Below are 22,617 nucleotides of genomic sequence, written 5' to 3' on the forward strand. Positions count from 1 at the left end.
GCTTCACAGCGCGGTGCTCTTACTTGGGTCTTGTTTTATAATAGTACATTTGTCAGCGATCTTTGTTTCCATATTTTAACACATACAGTATCACTGCATCTTTTTATTAAGAGTAATAAAAAGATGGACGGACAACCTAAAAACATAATGCCTCCGTCCACGGCTGTCGCCATTATGTTGTCGGGTTGTCCGTTCATACATCCTCCATTCTCGTAAATGCGATATCTCAGGAACGCTAGGAGGGAATTTCTTAAAATTTGACACAAACATCCACTTGAACTCATTAGATTTTAGTGGTCAAAGGTCACTTTGACCTCCTGTCTGTCCCATTCTCGTGAATACGATATCTCAGGAACGTCCACTTGGACTCAAGGATGACCTGGTTAGATTTTGGGAGTAAAAGGTCACTGCAACCTCACAAAACATGTTTTTGGCCATAACACAAGACTTCATCTTCTAATTATGACAATTTCACACAAATGTCTAAAAGGATAAAATGATAAAGTGATGACATTTTGGACAGACATGGATGTAAACTGCAAACTTGACTGGTTGGCAGAGGAATACAACCGTGAGGCGGTAATGCTATTTTTTTTTTTCTTCACATAATTATGTTAGTCGATTAATCAACTACTGTTTTGCAAAAGTCTATGTCATTCGCAAAGTCAAGGTCAGTAAAAGTTAACCGCACATCAGCACATTTAAGGAGGACCTGGTCCCGTCCTATCAGCGTGTTGATAAAGTTATCAGAGTCAAAACAGTGAGGCTGTAAACAGTGGGGAGCCCTGTGTGTGGGAGACGACTGAGACAGACGTCATGGTTTCTCAGGAGGATACACACTCACTGAGACAGACAGAGAGTCATGGTAGCGGCCTATCGTAGGTGGTCTGCTGCACCGGGAGGTGTGTGTGTGGTTGCAGAGTGGGATGACATATGCACTGTGGTTTAATGATAAAAGCCTGAGTATGTGTGTGTGTGTGTGAGAGAGAGAGATGCGGGAGTATAGTTTGAGGAAGCCTCATACGCTGAGAGATAAAATGAATGACTGCTGTTCTCATCATAACAACCGCGCTACTGGTTAAGAGGCCTCCCCCCCTCTCTCCCAGCGAGGCAAACGGCTGCCCTGCGCCTCGCCTGTCAACCAAAGACATTTCTCTTCGGAGACTATGTTTTGACTTTCTGACAGAATTCCTTGCCCTCTTTCCCATATCCACGAACTCACGTGACTCCCTCTCATGCGCCGATACAACGTTTAAGTTATGTTCAACGGTTTTCTGCACAATTTCACAGACGGCAGAGCGACGTGGCTAAATATTTCATCGAGGGGTTGTTATTTTGTGCGACCAGGCCAAAGCAAACTTAAGCCTGGTAAAGAATGTAATCATTTATCTAAGACCAGGGGCGACATGCTCAATTTGACCTGAAATAGGGCTCTGTGGTGCCCATAGGGATAGGGAGCCAGGGTGTGCATGAATGCATATGTATATGTTTCGGTGCGTATTCTACTATTTATTTTAACAAGGTAGGTCAATGCTACTGAGCTGCTACAACTAGAGGCCAAAGCCAGATACTTGGTTTGTTTGTACTTCCTCTTGTGTTTACTGCGTGTGGAGATAAGTGTGTTCCAGCGTCACCGTTGTTTAATCTGTGAGGACTCGCCGGTGCTCCATGATGTGGAGATTGTGAATGTTATGATGCGTCTAGCTTTGGTGCTCAAGTGCCTACGTCCCTTGGAAAATAAGTAGGGCTGTCAATAGATTAAAGTATTTAATCGCGATTAATCGCACATATTTTTATTTGTTCAACCTTGTACCTTGAAGGGAGATTTGTCAAGTATTTAATACTCTTTTCAACATGGGAGTTGGCAAATGTGCTTGCTTTATGCAAATGTTTGTATGTATTTGTTATTGGAAATCAATTAACAACACAAAAAAACTGACAAATATTGTCCAGAAACCCTCACAGGTTCTGCATTTAGCATAAAAAATATGCTCAAATCATAACATGGCAAACTGCAGCCCAACAGGCAACAACAGCTGTCAGTGTGTCAGTGTGCTGACTTGACTATGACTTGTCCCAAAAAGCATTTGATGATCATAAAGTGGGCATGTCTATAAAGGGGAGACTCGTTGGTACCCATACCCCACTCATTTTCATTCACATATCTTGAGGTCAGAGGTCAAGGGACCCCTTTGAAAATGGCCATGCCAGATTTCCCTTGCCAAAATGTAGCGTAAGTTTGGAGCGTTATTCAACCTCCTTCACTAGCTAGTATGACATGATACCAACAGATTCCTTAGGTTTTCTAGTTTCATATGATGGCAGTATCTTCACTCTAGCTTCAAAAAACTGAGCCCCCTACAACCTCGGCGAAATTAGTGGCGTTAAAACGAGTTTGCGCTAACGTGTTATTATCGCGTTAACTTCGACAGCCCTAAAATTAAGTGAAAAGTGCCTCTTCAGCCCACTCGCTTCAAATGAGAGAATCATGAGAGAATAAACAAGAATAAACTCTCACAGTGTCAACCCTAAAAATCCCATTTAACACACCCATGGCAATCATGGTTTGCTGGGAATTGTATCCGACTTTGGTAGTGTGAAGCTTTCCCATCATTCCCTGAAGGGTTTAATGTCCCTATCGCTTGCGGACCGACCTACCAGAGCTTTGAGCCTGGCTGTATAATGACTGTCATTAACCTATCAAGATCTGCCGAAGGGTCCCGACTGCTTTTTTCCCACCCCGTCCTGCCACTTTCCCTCCATCGCCAAAACCAAGATGGCTCCTTTAAGTCCTTGCTCTCGCCCTCCAGGGAGCAGAGAACACCAAAGCCTACACTCTAATTGGATTCATTTGTAAAATAGCTGCAGAGATTTGGACATTATCTATCTATGTACCCATGACTGGAATGCAGCTCATTCCTCCCCCACTGGACATTTCTTACGCTGTCACCATCTCAGTTCAAATGTGGTCTCTTGATGGCCTGAAGTGCTTTTCTTTCTTTTTTATTGGATTCTCATGTTCATTAAATAATGAATTCTTTTCAGGGCATGTGCCTTTTCTTTTGTACAGCTCAAGCCCTGAGCTGAGAAAGGACCACTTGGGTCAAACGTGGAATTAATGCTTTGCAGCAGTGAGTGAATGGCGCTTTGTCTGTCTGTAGAAAAAAACCACTAAAGAAGACTGAGCTGGAGGATTCTAGTTGCTCTATGCCAGTGTATATGTCTCAGGGAGTCCATCAACTTTTCAAATTGAACTACCTTTTTTACATCAAGATGCCGTTAATTCAAACACAAAGGAATGTATGAGTTTGCTTGTGGAAATTATAAGTCACCATGTCACCATGTCCCGTCACCACATGTGCGATCCCTTTGTAACTAATTTGTAGACCTCTGGAGTCTCGTTGCATCGCGCTGCATCTGCTAGTGTTTTGTTTGGTACAGCTCGGAGCGTTTTGTGTTTGTGTGTGTGTGTGTGTGTGTGTGTGTATGTGTGCATGTGTGTCTGTGTGTGTGTTTGTGTTCTGCTTTGCGGATGTTCATCAGATAAAGGCTTTTGAACACCACAACTGGCTATTACACCACCACTTTAGCGACATGAGGTTAGCCGCAGAAAGGCAGATGCATGAAGACACAGTCCCGACACAGTCAATGGGCTGAATCAACTCTTAGTGTAACGCTACTAAACTAATACCGAAACTGATTTAGTCGCGCCGTCCAACGGCTGTGTTGTTTACACCTCTCGTCTCACTTCCTCTCTCTTCGCCGATCCAAACCGTAATAATTATGGCAGCAATAATTATGTACGGCTTTGGTCAAGACAATTATTGTGTTGACCAAAAGCCGTACAGTGGAGACTTTCATTGCTGCTCATCTTTGAGATGCCAGGCCAGAATGGAAGACATTACAGCAGGAAATTGGGGGATGCATTCAGAGACTGGGCACACTATTCAGTGTCTAGATTCATCTTCTCGATGAATCGGCGGTCAATGGGATAATTTCTTTTCGTGGAATTTTGGTACCGCAAGGTCTCCAGTCACGATAGTCCAGTTGTGTACACTGTACGAACGCTACTCAACCTTTCATGTTCCGTCTAAACTTTTCTGCCCGTGACTCAAAGCCCAAAGACAAAAAAGTGACAAAAATAAAAAAGAATGAATGAAATAAGTAAATAAATAATGATAATAAATAAAATAATAAAATTATATATATATATTTGTTAAAAAAGATTAATTACTTGCAAAAGCCATGACAAAATTAAGAAAACAAGGACTGAAAAAAATAAACTAAATAAGCAAGGGATCATGTTTAGACTGTCCCAAATACAATTCTTTGGTCTTCGAAGCTTCAGTGAGAAATATTTGAAAGTATTTGAAGCTTAGGGTCATTTCCGCTGCCGCACTACTGTACACACACACACACACACACACATCTATACATAACAAACAGCGATATCCGTCTGAGAATGACTAATTATAATTAATGTTGAATATGAATGATGAATAATGTGGGATTATTCCTATTTTCATGGGCTATTTTAGGATTTATACTTTATTATTACATACTTATATATATATATAAAAACAAAAAACGAAGCATTCGAATACTGATTTGGAGGTCGATTACCACGGAAACGGGCGAAGCTTCAAAGCATTCGGGTCAGCCCTCGATAATGTGCAGCAAGCCTGTCATTGTTGTGAAATAAACCCCAACAGGGTGATGTGGCAGGACCCCGAAGCAATGCGCTCTCTTCATCGTCCTGAAGGGATGCTGTACATTATCCCACTTATTACACAGCTACTTACTTAAGAAATCAATAATTTGACACAAAAACGGTTTGCCTTAGTCAACATCAGAGCTTCGCCCATAGCAACAGTCCGTTATACTAAGCAACGATCTGCTATAAAGAAATAACAAACCGTAGAATGCCGTGATTGACCAATCAGAATTGAATATTCAACAAAGCCCCGTAATAAAAAAAAATGAAAATAAAGAGAGACAGCAAAAAAATGGTTCTAAGTGTGGAATGATTACTAAAAATAAATATATGGTACATCTTGGTCATATAAGTTTAGGCTGAGCAGGAAGAGGGCGGAGGGAGAAGCTGCAAGGTCTTAATATGTCACGTAGTGTATGTCTGATTTTCTCTAGCTTCATGAAATTAAGTACATCAATTACCCATCTTGTGGGGGGGGAAGGGCACTTTTCCAATTAAGCAATATTAGTCTAATTTTTGTGATTGTAACGTGCTTGTTTCACATCAATATGCCACTAACCTCAGCTCCTCTCTGTCTCTATCTCTGTCCATCTGTTTCCAGATTGAGAACCTGTTGGAGCAGTTAAAGGATAAGGACAAACAGCTGGCTGGGTTGAAGGAAAGGGTCCAGGGACTCCAAACTGACTCCAGCAACACCGACACAGCCTTGGCCACTCTGGAGGAAGCCCTATCAGAAAAGGTACAGGACAGAAGGAGGTATGACGAGGAGGGTGAGGATGGCCTTGTTGAAAAGGCTGGAGGTCAGGAAAAGCTGACAGAACCAGCTGGGAAGAGAATTGAGGTTGCTCTGTTAGTTGCTGGGTGGATGGTGTGAAGAATTACGCACACTATTAATGAAGAGAACTGTTTGTCAGTTGTAGACATAACAACGGACATAAATACAAACTCGTAAAATGACCACCACTCGGTCTGGAAGGGTCTGGAAATTCTTACCCATTGAGGCACACAGGTCTTTCAGGAAGCTGGTACACGGCATACGGCTTAATTAAGCTGCGTGCTTTGCTATGACTCACTGCCATAATTTACTGACACAGCCCCCCTGATTTATAGACCTTGGACCACACTAGATGAGGTCCTCTCTGAAAACAGTAAGGGAGCGAAGGAGAAGGGAGGTCTAAGGTGAACGTAGACAGAGGATTAGTCCCTGTCTGTAACTTCGCTGTACATAGGGAGGGAATGATCTATAGAATAAGAGGAGGATGGAAGTTTTGAAAGGGGGAGGAGGAGTGGAGGGATGGAAAAGTGGAATGGCAGGCAGAAGAGCCACAGCCCTGATGGAAGAGGTGGCCTCAGAGTAAAGAGAGGGAGAGGTCAAGGAATGCAAGGGTGGAGGCAGAGTAAAAAATGAGCAACTTCTGCAAGACATATGAAAGAAGAAGAGAAAGAACAGAGCTGGCAAGAGGAATACAGTTACAAAGGGTCAGACTGGGATGGAAATTCAGAAACAGATAACACAGCCAAGCACATATAGAGGAAAAAATTAGCAACATAATGAGAGAGGCTACTATTACTGTACTGTGAAGTCTCAATAGGATTCATACAGTCCTGGTCTAATGTTAGTAAAATATCAATATCAGTGATTTTTAATTGGATTTACTGGCCTGTACAGCCTCAGCAAATAGTATAATGAGCACAGAACCGTATGCATCCATATACATTTGAAGATACATTGCAGCCATAGAGTGGTGCAGGGATGATGTATTTTTATAGGCCAACCAGGAAGTTAGCATCGCCCTGGTCCCCTCGACAAAAATCCAATGGGATTTTGACCCTTCGATTTTGGATCATTGCAAAAAATAAGCTCTGTGGCAAACACACGTCTCTGATGCTTACACGTTTTGTTCAGCAAGATAATCTCCACAAATGAACACCACTTTTATGATTTTGATTGAGTGTGAATGCAATCAGCAGAAGTAAAAAGCTAACGTTATTAGGCTACAGACAAACTACACCTCGGTCACATGAGCGTGAGTATACACAACGAGGCTGTAAAGGTGGACGAGTCGGTGTGATGACGTTTAGTAGTCTCATTTAGTCACTTGTTAGCAAACACCTTTTTTAAAGACATATAAAGGCTTCAAAATTCACGAGTGGGATATTTATTGATGTATTTTATGTTGTAGAACAAAACGTTAAAATCTCTAATGCTTGTGTTAACCACAGACCTTATTTCAGGCATCTAACTAAAAACCCATTGACTTCCAGATGAGGGAACCAGAAGTGCTGAAATGCTAACTCATTTCCAGGTTATAGGACTCATTCTGTAGCACTCTATAGACTGTATATAAGAAGTGGACATAGTCACTGTGACAACACTCATTGGGTAGTGGACTGCTGTTTTAAAGCCTCAAGTTCGTCATTTTGGCCGTCGCCATCTTGGTTTCTGGCTATCTTGTTTTTTTGCAACCAGAATCGACATGAGAGGGCTAAGTACAGCTGAACGCTGAAGACATTTTTAGGCGACCAAAATGTTAACTTACATGAGCTGAAAACACACTGTGAAAGGGTTAAAGCTAAAAAACAGACAACTCCCAGCCCGGACAACGCCCTGGTAGTGACCTGTCAATCACAAGGTAGCCACGCCCTAAAGCATACCCTGCTTTATGGTCTATTTGACTCTAAATGGGACCATAATTTACTAAATGAACATCATGCTGTATTGAAGAAGACTTGAAACTAGCGATTGAGACCATAAACTCATGTTTACAATGCTTACTGACGTAATAAATCAAGTGAGAAGAAGGCTCATTTTCTCATCGACTTCTATACAATCGGACTTCTTTTTTGCAGCCAGAGGAGTCGCCCCCTGCTGGCTGTTAGAAAGAATGCAAGTTTAAGACACTTAGCATTGGCTTCACTTTTCAGACCTGGAGGTTGCCCACTGATTGAAGTGTAAAATCACATAGCTGAACAACCGCCCTGTGAATCAAGGTGAACTAAGCAGACTAACTACACATGGCTGAGTGGATGGGCTGGATCGAGGTCGTAAACATGCAGCATTTGTTGTTTTCTGGCAACACGAGAGTGCAGCTGGTCTCCATAAAGCTTCACCTCAACACCACTGAGCTAGCACACCGCCACGAACACTAAAAGATGACTGGCCACTGTGGTGTTTTGTCTTCAGTAAAATGCAGGTAGATTTACCCAATAAAACTGCAATGATTATGCCGTATTCCCGGGTAAATAAGTCACTTTTGAGTAACTGGAATGCTAATGGTGTTTTTCTCTCCACACAAGCCTTTAGCGATGTGTTTATGAATTTTGCACTCAAGGTTACTGGGTGCCAGTGATTTCTAATTGGAGACAGGCTTGAACACAGGGTAGATTTGATGTTGTATAGTGAACTGACCATGACCATGGAGATGTCAAATCCTAGTCTGGCAGTATATACAGTCTACCTTGAACTGACTGGCTTGATTTCAGAGTGACTCGAACTTGCTTGGGTTTGTTGCATGTTTGAAGTTGTTGCAAGCACACATTTGTTGGTACTACAGTCTTAAAAAATGATTGCTTTGGCGCTGCAGGCTAAAAAACGGTTCCCATTTACGTGTTTGTTTGTACTGCAGGCTAAAAGATGGATGCTGGTTTACATTTTGTTGGCACTGGCTGCTGCTTAAGAGTTTATAGAGTTCCCAGTTAGGACAGATGTGGATGTCCAGCTGTACTTCTTGTTTTTCCAGTGGCTGCCACATTTTTATTTACACATGTGTGTATGTTTATGCCTATATATTTCTGTCTGCATCGTTAGCTTGTGTTACTTGTGCTCTGACCTGCCAAGTGCACACTCATCTTAGTGACTGAAGGAGCAGTTGAAAATGTTCTACAGGAGCGTCCATGTCATCTCTCTCTTTGGCCCGGAGAATGTGATTGGATGTTACTAGCCACAGCTGTGAATGAGCCAATCATTTTGAAGCATATTGCAAACAGCTGATGCCAATCAGCCAATACAAGCATGACTTCAGTGCTCTGCGTGAACTAGCGCTATGCTTCATTACTGACATTTTGGAAGGTGGTGTTAAAACTAGGTCAAAGTTCAAACTATTTAAAAGTTGAGAATTGCAACTCAGTGTTTTTACAGAGGTTCTGATTGGGAGATACAACATTAGTGCTGACTGAGTCAGCTTACAATGCCTCCTCAATAAAAACATTTATGTTCTGGGAAGCATATATATATGTTGGGGGGAAAAAGCAAGATTCTTATCTTCTAAGATTTTTAATCGATCACAACTTCCAAAAATAGTTTTTTTTTCTACAAAAGAACCTATATATTGCTACCGCAATTTCAATGCATCGCATTACGGGAGACACAATGTCACTTTGATTAATTGAAAATGAAATGTAACGTTAGGTCAAGCTGAACAATGAATAACTCAACAACAACTGTAATGATGAAGAGAACTCTGCCACTGAGAGAGAGAAAGACACACCGTGTCCTAACAGCAAGCATTACATTACATCATGTAAACAAACCACGTAACTATCAGCTGTGCACTCAAGATCAGACTGGAGCTGTAACCACATAAAAGATTGTTGAGTAGTACTTGATGTATTCTGACGTTTGCACTGCTTTTTACTGGAAATGACATAGGCCTATAGTCAACAGCAAGTAGGAAACTTTCAGGTGATCTCTCTCCAGCCAGCTGTCACCTTAGTTAGATTTTTGTAGTGAAACAAGGAGGTATGGTAGTTATCAAAGTTATTTTATTCCAACAATCAGCTGTTCCTCGTCCGTTGCGGCGCTTTGAAAGCCAGCAGTGGGATTAAATAGAAACAGTGTCTGACAAAAGTTCAGCTCAAAGCGGCGCACCGCGCTGCACAGTGCTGTGTCTCTCGCAGCAAGTTAGGACACGGTGTCATCGACATAATGCGTGTGATTTGTTGAAAAATCACACAGTTTTACTGTATATAATTTATTTTAGACATTGGCAAGTTCCTGGGAAATAAAAAGGCAATTTTATTTATGTAACAGGCAACATTTTTTTTATTTTTTTTTATTACTTAAACTTGTTTTTCTTGAAGTCACTGAAAAATAGAGAATTCCTAATTTTTTTTAGTATAAAGTGTTTATTTGTGCAGGTTTAGCATGAATAAATGTTACCTTTTGCCTTTCTGTGCAAAATTATTGCAATCAGTTGACATAACTTTTTCAAATATAAAAACTCCAGTGTTATACAGTATACACTTTACTCTGCTTTCATGCCATTATTTGCCACAGATGATCCCGAAATTAGCACCCCTATGTACTGAATCCAGAATTGAATTTGAATTGGGAAACTTTTTGAATTGAAAATTGAATTGAATCGTGAGATACCGAAAGATTCACACTCCTATTCTTTACATAATGTTAAGTGCTTTGACACTGATTATGTGAAAGCAGGTAAAGTAGAGTCAGACGCTGGGGTGCTTGAGCTCTTGGTGGGTATGAACGCGCGTGTGTGTGAGTCTGCCATGTAGGCTGCAATTATTTCCTTTAATTTTACTTGAACTACACTCAATTTCTTCAATCAACAAGAAAAACAATTGCGTTGCGCTCACAGAAATCAATCTATTAATAGAGAAGATGTTGGCTGATGTGTTTTTCCTTCAGTACGTAGATGTTTTCACTTAAAATGATCTTTTATCGCCTAAATTTGTTTTTGTCGCCGACAGACTTTGAAACGAACAGCATAATGGGCACAATAAACTGTAAATCCCTTCTCGGCCTCGGCCCATCTGTTTACCCCAGAAACCACTTCTGATACAGCCTACATATAATTCAGCTGTGATGAGGAGAACGTTGGCGAGCTTTTCAGACTTTGTGGTCAACACAGGGTGGGTGTAATGTGTTTACAAGAGCGAGTGTGTGTGTTGCTAATCACACTCCCTGTCACAAACCTGCTCTTGGAGCCAGTCGCTCGCCACAGCGCTGTGGTTCTAATTAACAGGCTGGGGCATTGTGCCCGAACCGAGCCCTGCCCTTTGGTGTTTGTATATGTGTGTGTGTGTGTGTGTGCCCGTCTGTGATGTTTTTGTTGTGTCTACGTGTGCTCCACACTTAAGCCTCATAGAGGCAGGTTTTATTATCACATCCTGGTCTCCTTCGCTAAACCCCAAACATCCTAGAGATATTTCATAATGTGGGGAAAACACCCAGGACCTATTAGCCATGTGGTCTCCCTCCCTCTCTCTTTCGCCCTCTCCTCCGAAGCCCACTATGCAGTGCGTTACTGTGCCAGGTCTAGTTAGTGGGTGTATTTGTCCAATTACCCCGGGGTTTAAAGCTGCCAATCATGCGGCGATGCCACATCGTAAAGCCTCATTGCTGAGCTGCGCTCTGTGCCTAAATAAACACCTGAGTAAACACCTTGATAATCACTTCAGTCCACACCTAAACACACACACATGCACCTTAACACACACCTACTACACACACCTTGCATGCTCCGCCACCCATGGCGTGGACCTGGTCGCGAGCCAATGCCCAAAGCCGGGGTCCTCCCGCTGTCCGGTGTGATTAGAGAATAGAGAAAATTATGATGTAAACATTCCAACTTGGCTTATCAGCAGGCAGCGTGGAGTTGTGAGGAAGTGATCTACAGTACTGTCCAATCCGTTCTCAATAAATCTGTCTCTGTCCCGCTTCCTCCATCCCTCTGTGTTCTGCTTGGCTCTGATCTCCTTGTGTCCGTGCTGTTATTTATGGCGGTATTATTTATGACGGGCATTTATGAGTTTGTCTTTGGCCTCACTTCGCGAGGCGTGCTGGCGAGCCTGAGCAGCGAGAGCCTGGCTCAAATTTTTCAATAACGATAGGAAAGAACTGTAATCACACAGGGCTGACAATCTTTTGCACACTGGAATCTGAAATGTGAACAAGCTTTTATGCAGATGATGGCTATCTCGGCTCTTTGCTATAATCACACCTTATTTTCTCTTGTTCTTTTACCGTCTCAGGAGCGAGTGATTGAGAATCTGCGCGAGCACAAGGAGCGGGAAGACAGGGTTCGGCTGGAGGAGCTGGACCAGATGAGGAAGGAGAACCAGGTGTTAAAGGACAGACTTTCAGCCCTGCAGCCCCAGAAACTGTCCCAGAGTCAGCCCGCTAACCCCATCCCGACCCAGAACCAGAGGCCTGACGGAGAGGTCAGTGTGGATTGTTTTGATGAAGTTATGATTCATTAGATGGTGATGTTTTGTGTTTGTGTGTGTGGGGTATGCAGTGTTGGGAATTTCTGTAAATGTGCTTTGGATATTGCATCACATTTAATCTGAAATATCCAACAATGGTGGTTGAAACGGTGTGCGTGTTGATACGAGCGCTGTACACAAGATTGATAGTCTGGCATGTGTGTGGACTGCAGACGAAAAGCCATCAATATTTCATCGTTAGCCACATCATAACATGTTCACCACTCGTGCCAAGCTCTAAAAAGGAGCCCAAATGCAAAATCTCATTTCACAGACTCATAAAACAAATAATAAACACGCACCTTTCTCGAAAACCCTTTTTTACTGTTGAATACTTCAAACGGACATCGTGGGGCTTTATAATTATTTTTTATTGTACAAAAAGAATTAAAAGAATTTTACTTTTACAGCCACTCTGCAGTGGTTGTAATACGCTACTTGCACCCTGTATTTACACTGCTTACATCTACAGTAATAGTAATTCCACTCTCTTACCTCCCTGTGAGCATCCACAATATTGCTAGCAATGGACCTGCCTGCACTTTGTCCCACAGGATAAAGGGATGAATTAAGAGAGAGTGATTTATGGACGTAAAAGATCCCTCTATCCCTGTTCGGGTGCCAAGTCGGAGGCCTGGCTGTCTTTTTTCTCCCCCTTTCTCCTCTCCCAGGCTTACAAGCCAGGACAGAATCTCGCCCTGCCAGAATTTATGAGAATGTTTTCTTTTATTCTCATAAATACCATACACACATCTCATTCCTGCGAAATGATATCTTGTTGAATGTTGACGCGGCACCACATGAAAGCAGACAGCAGCTCCATAACTCTTTGTAGCGAGCGGATTCACACTCTGACAGAAGTGTTGCCATAATTGGACTATTTTGTGTACCTGGCAGCGATCGGGCCTGTTATGTAAACTTGCAAATTCTTCAAAAACACAGATGATGTTTGTGTGTTTATATTGTTGGGTGTGTGTATCTTTCTTTGTCTCTACATGTGTTCAAGTGTGCTGGTGTGTTTGATCCTATTGTAGTGCAGCACTGGTTGTGAGGCTGTAATACTCAGGAGGTCAGAGGTGAGCTGACACGTGCACATTCAGCTGAGTGCCATCATCCAGTGTATAACAGGATTGATCCTGACAGCCACATGTACTTTTGGTTTAAACACTAGAAACTTCAGTTTGCTATGTACGGCAAAAGCTTCACTAGGTGTTGTAGATGTAATTTGATTAACAATACAAAAGGAAAAGCTTTTTTTTTTTTACATAGGATATTTCCTTATTGTACGACTTAAAGGTCCAGTGTGTAGGATTTAGTGGCATCTAGTGGTGAGGTTGCAGACTGCAATCAACTGAATACCCCTCCACTCACTCCTTCTTCTCACAAGCGTGTCGGGAGAACTACGGTGGCCTTCAGGTAACGTAAAAACCAAGAAGGCTCTATCTAGAGCCAGTGTTTGGTTTGTCCATTCTGAGCTACTGTAGAAACATGGCAGAGCAACACGACGGACTCCATGAAGAGGACCCGCTCCCTATGTAGATATGAAGGGCTCATTCTAAGCTAACAAAAACACGACAATTCTTAGTTTCAGGTGATAATACACTAAGGGTTGGGAAAAACATCGATACAGCATAGTATCGCCTCATTTTTTGTGGCAATATTGTAGCGATACACAAACGTCAAGAATCGATCTTGTATTATATAAACTATTAACCTCTTAGCAATCCGCCGGTCGCTATTTGGTCTTTCAGAGGTTGTAGCAGGCTAGAATGAAGATGCTGGTATCATATGAAACTAGAAAACCTAAGGAATCTATTGGTACTCACCATGTCATGTTAGCTTGTTGGGAAGAACACTAAATATCGCTGATAAGTATCGTGATAATATTGTATCGTGGGGCCTCTGAAGATTCCCACCCCTGTTATACACTAATGAAAACATAGTTATGAATACTATTTTCTATTTCTGCCAATAGATCCCCCGAAATCCTACACCCTGGCCCTTTAAAAATGTGTTTTTCTGATTCGTCAGGTTTCGACAGAAACTCTACAGCAAAATGTGCTTGACCTTATTAATAAAATAAAGAAATGTCCTGAGCAAATTAGCTGAATTCTCCTTGTGACTGTCTAGAATATTGCTGTTGCTGTGCAAAATGGCGGCATTTGTACAATGTCATACTTTCAGAAAATTTTTATTTTTCTCACAAACCAGCTTAAAATACATTAAATGCTTATGAAATCGTGAGTGTCCTCATTTGACTCAAATAGCTCCAAAAATGGAGAAAAAAGCTTTTTTGCCTGACAGCCATTTACATCTCATGCAGATGTAGAGTTTGTGTTTGCCATCAGGTCGTGTACACACGGTGGCCCACTCACTGTATCTGCAGATGTTTGTATTACTGACTCAGTCAAGCTGTTAGCGGAGCTTTTTATCTTGACCTCAGAGCTCTGTTGACTTCACTGCATCCTCATCCTCTTCCCATAAAACAGTATTTGTTGATTCCGAGGGTTAATATAGGACTTCTGGAGCTAAACACTGGCTCTTCAAAGAGAAAATTGTAAAGAACCTCAGGGCAGACAGTGACCTTCCAGAGAGGGTTGGCTTAAATCAGCACAGAGGCACCACACGTCAACTCACTGTTGAGTCCTATTCAAAAGAGTCTTTTCAAACCAGGCAGATGTCATATCTTCTTACCTTTTTTTTGTTGCTTGACCTTATCTCTTTCTTTTTGATGATAATATGGAGATAATACATTGAATTTTGCATTGACAGATATATGAGATTGACTAGACCAGTGGTTATGTTTTGTGATACTGTAATACTGTGATACTAAATGTAATACCTGTGAGGGTTTAGGGACAATATTTGTCATTGTTTTGTGTTATTAATTGATTTCCAAAAATAAATGTATACATACATTTTTATAAAGCAAGCATATTTTCCCACTCCCATGTTGATAAGAGTATTAAATACTTGACAAATCTCCCTTTAAGGTACATTTTGAACTTATAAAAAATGTGTGATTAGTTTGCGATTAATCGCGATTAAATATTTTAATCGATTGACAGCCCTACTTTTTTTTTTCTCGGTGTGGCTGGATATCCTCTGACCCTGTTCAGATCTTGGTGGCCAGACATATTTAACTTATTTGTAATATTTACACTTCAGAGACATTTCCAGGAATGATAATAATAATTTCAGTGACCAAATATGTAATCGTATCTTTACTGGCTTTCCCCCTCCTGTCATAATATCACAAATTCCTGTTGGACCCGCCGTCCTCTCAGCCCCCTTGCTTTCCCCCTGTCTGTGTTTTCCACTGAAAAGAACATAACAAACTCTGGTCCACTTAGGCCTAATGCATTTTGTGCAAGCTAAAATTGGGCTTGATGTGTGTGCACGAGGTGTGGAGGTAATGGGGGGTGAGGACGAGGTAAACAATGACTCTGCTTGCTTGCTTCTTAAGGTCACATGTGGCCCGTACACTATGTTGTAGTCAGGTTAGTCAAAGTCATATCCAGGGACATACGTGTGAACGGAACACAAGTACACAGAACAAAAGAGTCATACAATAATGTCATCATTGACATTTTGTATTTTAACGTTTACAGATGTGTTCCTGATGAGCTACCTCATTATGCATGCATGTATCTAAAGACCTTTCAAACGTTTAGTTGTGCTCCACATGCTGTGCCCGTGGCTGTATCTCCCGTATGCAGGGGCCAACTTATGCATATGGTTTATCTGGTTGTTATAATGGGAGGGAGGCATTTGTTCAGATTTGGTAATAGTTAGCAGACACTCCTTGGATTTTTTTCTAATGACAGACTCGAGCAGAGCTACATGTACAGTCCCAGAAGAACTATGTAGACCCGACAATACATTTCTCTGTGTGTGTGTGTGTGTGTGCGTGTGTTTGCGCGCTCACTTGATGATGTTTAAACGAGTGGCCTCAGCTGTTTCAACAAGTTAAACAATCTTCGCAAACACAGTAGACAGAGAGAAGTAAAGACCAAGTGAAAGAGGCAGAGAGAAAGATAATTCTAGGGTACAAACTTCCTCTGGGATATTTTTCTCGAGAAGAAAGAATTCATCAGTGCAATTCTGTGTTTTTTTTTAAACATTTTACTTAGAAAAAAAAAATTGAGATGTTTGGTGGTCTCATAAAATCGCAGCCAAAAAGAGGGAGACAGTAATTTTATAATGATAATGACTGAACTCCAAACTCTACATGACGGACGCCCCGGGGAGGCATCTGATAGATGCAAACCACAGAAAAGCAGGCAGCAGAGGAACCGGTTGGGGGGTGGGGTGATGAAGGGATGGGAGCGGATGAGGGCACAGATTGGTTCTGCTTCAGCTAGATTGTGACCCAAACCACATACTCAGGATTGACTTACCTTTTCCTTTAGCTTTCAAAGCTACCCACGCACGATGATCTCACATCTGACCCTGTGTAATTGTCAGTCCTAGAGGATGTTCAAATTTTACGACTGTACTTGGTTCTTACACTATATTCTTATTTTAACATCTGTTCTATCTATTTGTATTATCTTCTAGATGCCAGCCAAAGTAGATGGGCCACCAGCTGGAAGCCCCACGGTAGGTTGGCTTATTTTATGACTTGTTTGTTTGTGCTTGCATGTGTGTGTGTGCATGCAGAGGACTTTTTAGGACATCTCAGACTCCCTCAGCTCTCTGTAGCCAGACTTAGCTTAACTTGAATCTGTCTGAGCTGTATTTTGTCACGCTTAGCTCAACATCCATCAGCCCTACCTGTTCTTTGTTCTTTCTTTGTCATTCCTAGCTTTGCTTGGTCAGCCTCAGTTGTACTGTCTGTCTCAGTCTGTTACAGTAGCTTCAGGTGTACTTTGTTGGGCAGAGGTGGGACCAAGTCATTGTTTTGCAAGTCAAAAGTAAGTCTCAAGTCTTTGCACTCAAGTCCCAAGTCAAGTCTCAAGTCAAGTCCCTGTTTCTACAGTAGCCAAGAACGGACAAACCAAACACTGGCTCTAGAGAGAGCCTTTTGTGTTTTTACACTACCTTAAGGCCACCGTATTTCTCCAACACGCTTGTGAAACTGTGGTAACGTGAGCTGCAGAGTGCAAAATTGTGGTACCATCAGCCGCCGTCTGACTTTCGTTGATCCTAAAGTAGTGTTATCATGGTAACGATGGCCTTTTCAGTGAGGCGAACAGCGTTACCACAGCTTTGCACTCGACGGCTCACGTTACCGCAGTTTTGGAAAGGGAGGAGTGAGCAGAGTGGTACTCAGTTGGTTGCAATCTGCAACCACACCTCTAAATGCCGCCAAATCCTACACACTGCACCTTTAAGGAAGAAGAATGTGTTATTTGCTGACAAAGGACAGCTAAGAGTAATGGATATTAAACTAAGTGTGACAAATTGCAGTTTAAACTGAAAGTTTAGCTAAGTCTGACAATGATTTTTAAAAAGAGCAGCGCTTGAAAAGCTGAATCTTTGACGTCCTAAACTGTAAACTGTATATCAGCTTTGATATTCCCTTAATAATAATCGTTCTCTAATGTATCCCCTCCCTCTCTGTGTCTTGCCTTCCCCCTTCCAAAGACTCAAAACACGGAAGAAACAGTCCGGAAGTGTCCAGACATCACAGATCGTCTGAGGCTTTTGGAGCAGGAAGTCGCTCGCAACAGAGAGGAATCTGGCAAGTCACAAGTGGAGGTGGAGAGGCTGATGGCAGCTCTAAGGGATGCAGAGATGGAGAAATCGTGCAAAGAGAGGAAAATCGCCGATCTCGAGAGGTGAGGGTCAAAAATTCAGCGACATTCAAATCCATCACGGGACACCACCTGGGTGTCCTGAGAAAGCAGTGTCCTTCCAAGTGACCGGATCTTTGTAAGATCTCAATTCATTCCTAAGTGCTCTATTTATAAAGGAGTAATCCACGAGACGTAAACTGTCTAGATTGTGTCCTCCCAGCACTTGAAACCACTTCCACGCTGTCATGCTTTTTGCCTGATGTAATCACACTCTAGAAATGCACACTGTGACCTACTGTATGCACATATGATGTTTTTAATCATATGACTTAATGTCTTATCGTTTGTTTCCGCGTATCATCGTCTGCAGACCTGGGTAAGTAGTTCTTAGTGTGCCTGTTAAACATATCATCATAATACCGCCGACACTGTCCGTAGCCATCACTCTTGACATCATGCCATCACTGCTGGGTTGATTTTAAAACTTTCCCAGATATAAAGTTGGAAATTGGGGCATTTTGGCTCAAATCGGATCCCCGGGAAGCTCAGATTTGACTATCACAGTGGGACAGTAAATGTACATTTATGGCAAACAATCTCGGTCCTCATTCCTGTCACAGTAATAACACAATGAGAGACTTTATATGTTTCCTGATTTATATCACTGGAGACCTATAGGCTCTCCATTGTGTTAGAAACCTTCTTCACATTGCATGTGCTATCACGTGTTTTCCCTCATATCATACTATGTTTCCACGTGTGTCTGTAAAACCAACAGGTAAGTGGTTTTGTTTCTGTAAGTGCATGACTGTAAATACATTCAACAAATGTGTGTGTGTGCTGTGCGTGCGTGCGTGCGTGTGTGTTTTTGAGTTTGCCAGGAAGGCAGCCAGCAGCATGCCAGTGGGAGGTGGTGTACCCAGCCCAGACACTGGTTGTTTATACTACTCTGTTTATTACTGGCGCAGTGCTACTCAATTATCATCTGATTTATGGATTGGCATGGCGTGTACATGTGCCCAAAATGAGCGGTTGTGCAGTGCCAACTCGGAGGTACTGTATGTGAGTGTCTGCACGTGTATTTACTTCATTTGTGTGCGCGTGCAAGTGTGAAAAAGAAGCAAAGAAAGAGGCATGTTTCAGTATGTGTGTCTGTATCTGAAGCGGTTACGGTTAGTTGTGTGCCGGTTGGCACGTCTGCGTATGCAGATTGATAGTGGGTGGTTTCTCTGTCGGTGGATTGTCTACCGCACGAAGGAAACCATGAGTGTGAAACACGCGTTGGCCCCATCAGGTGTGTTAACGCTAACTACGGTTCTGAATGGCTTCGAATGCATCTGGATGGGCTACATGTGCTCAATCCAACACAGCTTCCTGCCTCATTCATTACCCGTTTTACAGACTCTGGCATGGAAACCGTGTGCTGACTCAAACTGTGTGGGAACATCAAGTATAATAGGGATACAGTAGCTCCCGCAGAGTTTGTTCACACAGTCTACTCTCTGTTTCAGTGTGTTTGTGCATGCGTCATGCCTCTAACTCTACATGTGTCTGCTGCTCACATGCAGCTGTCACCAGAGTGTGCCCGTGCACATGTGTGGCGTTAATCTGCACGTTGAGTTTCTTGTGGGAAAGGAGTGTTTGGAATCAAGCATTGGAAGAGTTTCTTTCCCTCCTCAGCTCGTCCATCTTATCGGGGCTGCTGTCTCATTAGTGTCAGCCAGTCACTCCTATCAGCCTGACCCCTCCCGTCTGGTCAGCACACACAGGTCAGAGGTCAAATGCAGGTCAGCTGCAGGTTATCAGAGGAGGATCCTCTGCAGTTATACACTGCCGCTGTGATAATATGTAAAATAAACAGATTTTCTTTCAAGCACATGAGCATTTCATGTAATTTAGCTGCTGTAGAGAAAAGTGGAGCATCAAGTTAATGTCACGTTATCGATGGAAATTCTGATTCAACATAAATACAGACGATATTACTCGCACATGTGTGTCTGCGCACATGTGTTATGTGACAGCATATGGGCGGAAGAGTGTGTCTTCGTGCCGATTGGACTTCTGTGTAAGACAGTGCGAGAGGCGTCTGGGCAGAGGATGAATGTCTTTTTAATTAGAGTGTTTCTGTTGGAACTCAGTCAGATGGCCTATTAACCGCTATCTGGATGAAGACAGAGAGAAGAGCAGATGAGGAAATAGACACTTTCTCATCCAGTTGGCAACGCAGCAGAGGGAGTCAAAGATGAATATAGCCGGCAGGTCATTGTAATAAATACCTTCCAGCACACAGGGGAGACGCACTCACAGCTATTTCATAGCAATCTCCAACTGTAATTCACCAGTGATAACATTAGGTAGTTTATTGTCAGTGCTTTATTTACTGTCATGCATGTAGGTGTAAATCCTAGCTAATCTGCCTAAGTGATCAGAGACACTGAGCAGGCTTTGTGGAAAGCATCTGCATCAGCTGCTAACACTAATGCTAATAGTTGGATTTGTTAAGTAGAGCTCTGAAAGCCACGGTTACTGATCTCTTGGAGCAGTTTTCGCACACATGGTGGACTAAAATGGAAAAATGAATTCATTTCATAGTATGACATACTGGGAGTGAATCATTCTAATCTTTTCCCTATGAATTTAATTAAGCAGCACTGTGAGTGTTTGCCCTGCATCATGTTTTGTCCAATTTATATAGTTTGTAACATGGTGTTGATCTTAAAGTACAAGAGAATGAGTCTAGTTGATAGTATTTTTGAAACATGACCAGTTTTAATAAACCTTAAACATCAGCACTGAGTATACTGATGCTTTCAAACATCTGCAGTTGGTGACAAACGTTGTTCTAACATGGAAAATGTTTTATATGTTGGGAGAATTTAAAGCCTGAATTTCTTTTTCCTTCACTCCTTCCTTTCTTCCTTCATGGCCATATATTGTTAACTAGTGGAATTATTTAGTATAGTTCTTAATGCTGTTACAGTCCTATACTTTTAATGTTTCTGTGGTGATGTGGGAGCTAAACTTTGAGAAATAAATCAGCCTCCCAGTCTCACCGTATCGCAGCTATTGACGTGGTAAGCACTCTGGTATGTAAGGGAGGGTCTCAGGAAAAGGGAGGTGTGTGTGTATATGTGAACGCATGTACAGTATGTACTGTGTGTGTGAGTGGGGTGACACTGAGGAGAATACATGATGGTAGTGTAGTTGGCGAGGGTCTGTTGACTGGTAGGAAATGACGGTTCGGACAAAAGTTCATGCACTCAAACAACCGTTTCATTTTGGGCCTTATTCCTTCAACCAGAATGAAACTCCAGATGTTGAGAACATCAGTCTTTTGAAAACACGCACACACTCTATGCATGCACGCAAATACACACATAACCTCCAAAGTCTCTGTATTCAATGTTAACTACATGAAAATGTTTTTAAACTGTGTGCATTTTTGTGTATTTGCTCGTTGTTCGTACAATTTAAGTGTCAAATACATAGACAATGCCCTCCATGAGAGATATCATCATGGTATCTATAGAAAATTAAAAAAAGAATTATAATGCTATCAGTCAAATACATCTTTTACTTTGTTTATCTCTTTTTTTTTCTTTTTGGCAAATGAATTAAGGCCTTTACACTCAGGGGGGCGTGATGAATAAAAGACGCAAAAATGCGAAATATCACCTGCGAATATTATATGTCTAGGGCTTTTATTGTGAAAGGTAAGAACAGAAGAAGTGGATCTGGTCAGTGCTGCCTTTGTCAAGGTTGAAAGGAGTAATAAAGTTTGCAGTCTTAGTTCGGACTACAGAGCCTCCGTGTTGTTGTTTCATAAATATAGGCACAACTCAACCTGTTACGCACAATGCAAAAAAAGGCATCAAGCACCTTTATTCGCGGTGCAAAAGCTCAGAAAAATCAATCTCGTTACGAAAAAAGTATGTAATTTTTCGCTGTTTAATATTCACGTTCTGTGTGAAAGTATTCATGACAAAAACAGTTTGAAAAAATACATTGACGTGTGAATTAATTGCATAAAAAAACGCCCCCCGGTGAGTAAAGGCCTTTACACTCAAACTACGAGTGTAGGGAGGTGGAGAGAGAGTCTGTAACCACAACTGTACAAAAGTGTGATTTAAGAGGTGCTGGATTTATTTTCATGATATTATCATATGTGTATTATTAACATGATATCAATATTTCATTTTTAAACAGTTAATGTCAATACCGGTATATAGCGACACCCTACCCTACAGTACATACAGTGAATGACACTACATCTTCTCATATTTAAACATGCAGACACACAAGTAAAGCAGACATCTTCCTCTTTAACCTCCTTTCTGTTTCACCCTGTCACACACACACACACACACACACACACACACACACACACACACACACACACAGACAATATACAAAGGCAACAGTGAGACGGTGTTTGTGTTGCGATAAGAGTCGACATGTCTAAGCACCATAAAGCATCTATCAGTAATAAACAGACTTGTTCTGTTTGGATCTCTCAGCGCTGCATCGAGACAAGCGCCTCAGATAAAACCTCAGACTCCAGTGTTGATCCAACTGCCTCACGCTATACTTTCATAGTCCCCCCGTTTCTCCTCCATCTCTATCCTTTTCCTGTACCCCTCCTCTTTTTTTGCATTGCAGAGAAAACGTATTTAATTCAGATCATATCTGCCTCTTGTTCCATATATTGTGCCCTGGTGTGTCCTTGTCTGCTTGAAATTGGAGGATTTTGTTCCACTCTGCTGTTTATTAAAAGAGAAGAGGAGGAGACAGAGTAAGAATTAAGAGTTATGAAGGGGAGATACAAATCTGGACTTTTTTCTTAAAAGGTTATTACTCCTTTTAACCTTTATTTACTCAGGAAAAGTCAACTGGAACACCCTACTTAATATTCGCAGTTTCCCACATTCAGATCTG

The 22,617-nt window shown here is 41.9% G+C and overlaps 1 protein-coding gene across 1 annotated transcript in view; it reads left to right on the forward strand.

The window, feature by feature from the left end:
* The window catches only part of LOC141771955 (ERC protein 2), a 177,140-nt gene that overhangs the window by 59,771 nt on the left and 94,752 nt on the right, over positions 1-22,617 (forward strand). The window contains exons 10-13 of the mRNA XM_074642504.1: positions 5,316-5,453; positions 11,708-11,896; positions 16,502-16,543; positions 17,531-17,724. Coding sequence (XP_074498605.1) covers positions 5,316-5,453; positions 11,708-11,896; positions 16,502-16,543; positions 17,531-17,724 — 563 coding nt within the window. The remainder of the gene's footprint in view (positions 1-5,315; positions 5,454-11,707; positions 11,897-16,501; positions 16,544-17,530; positions 17,725-22,617) is intronic.

Source organism: Sebastes fasciatus, chromosome 8 (genome assembly GCF_043250625.1).
Source record: "Sebastes fasciatus isolate fSebFas1 chromosome 8, fSebFas1.pri, whole genome shotgun sequence".
In the NCBI taxonomy this organism is placed as follows: domain Eukaryota; kingdom Metazoa; phylum Chordata; class Actinopteri; order Perciformes; family Sebastidae; genus Sebastes; species Sebastes fasciatus.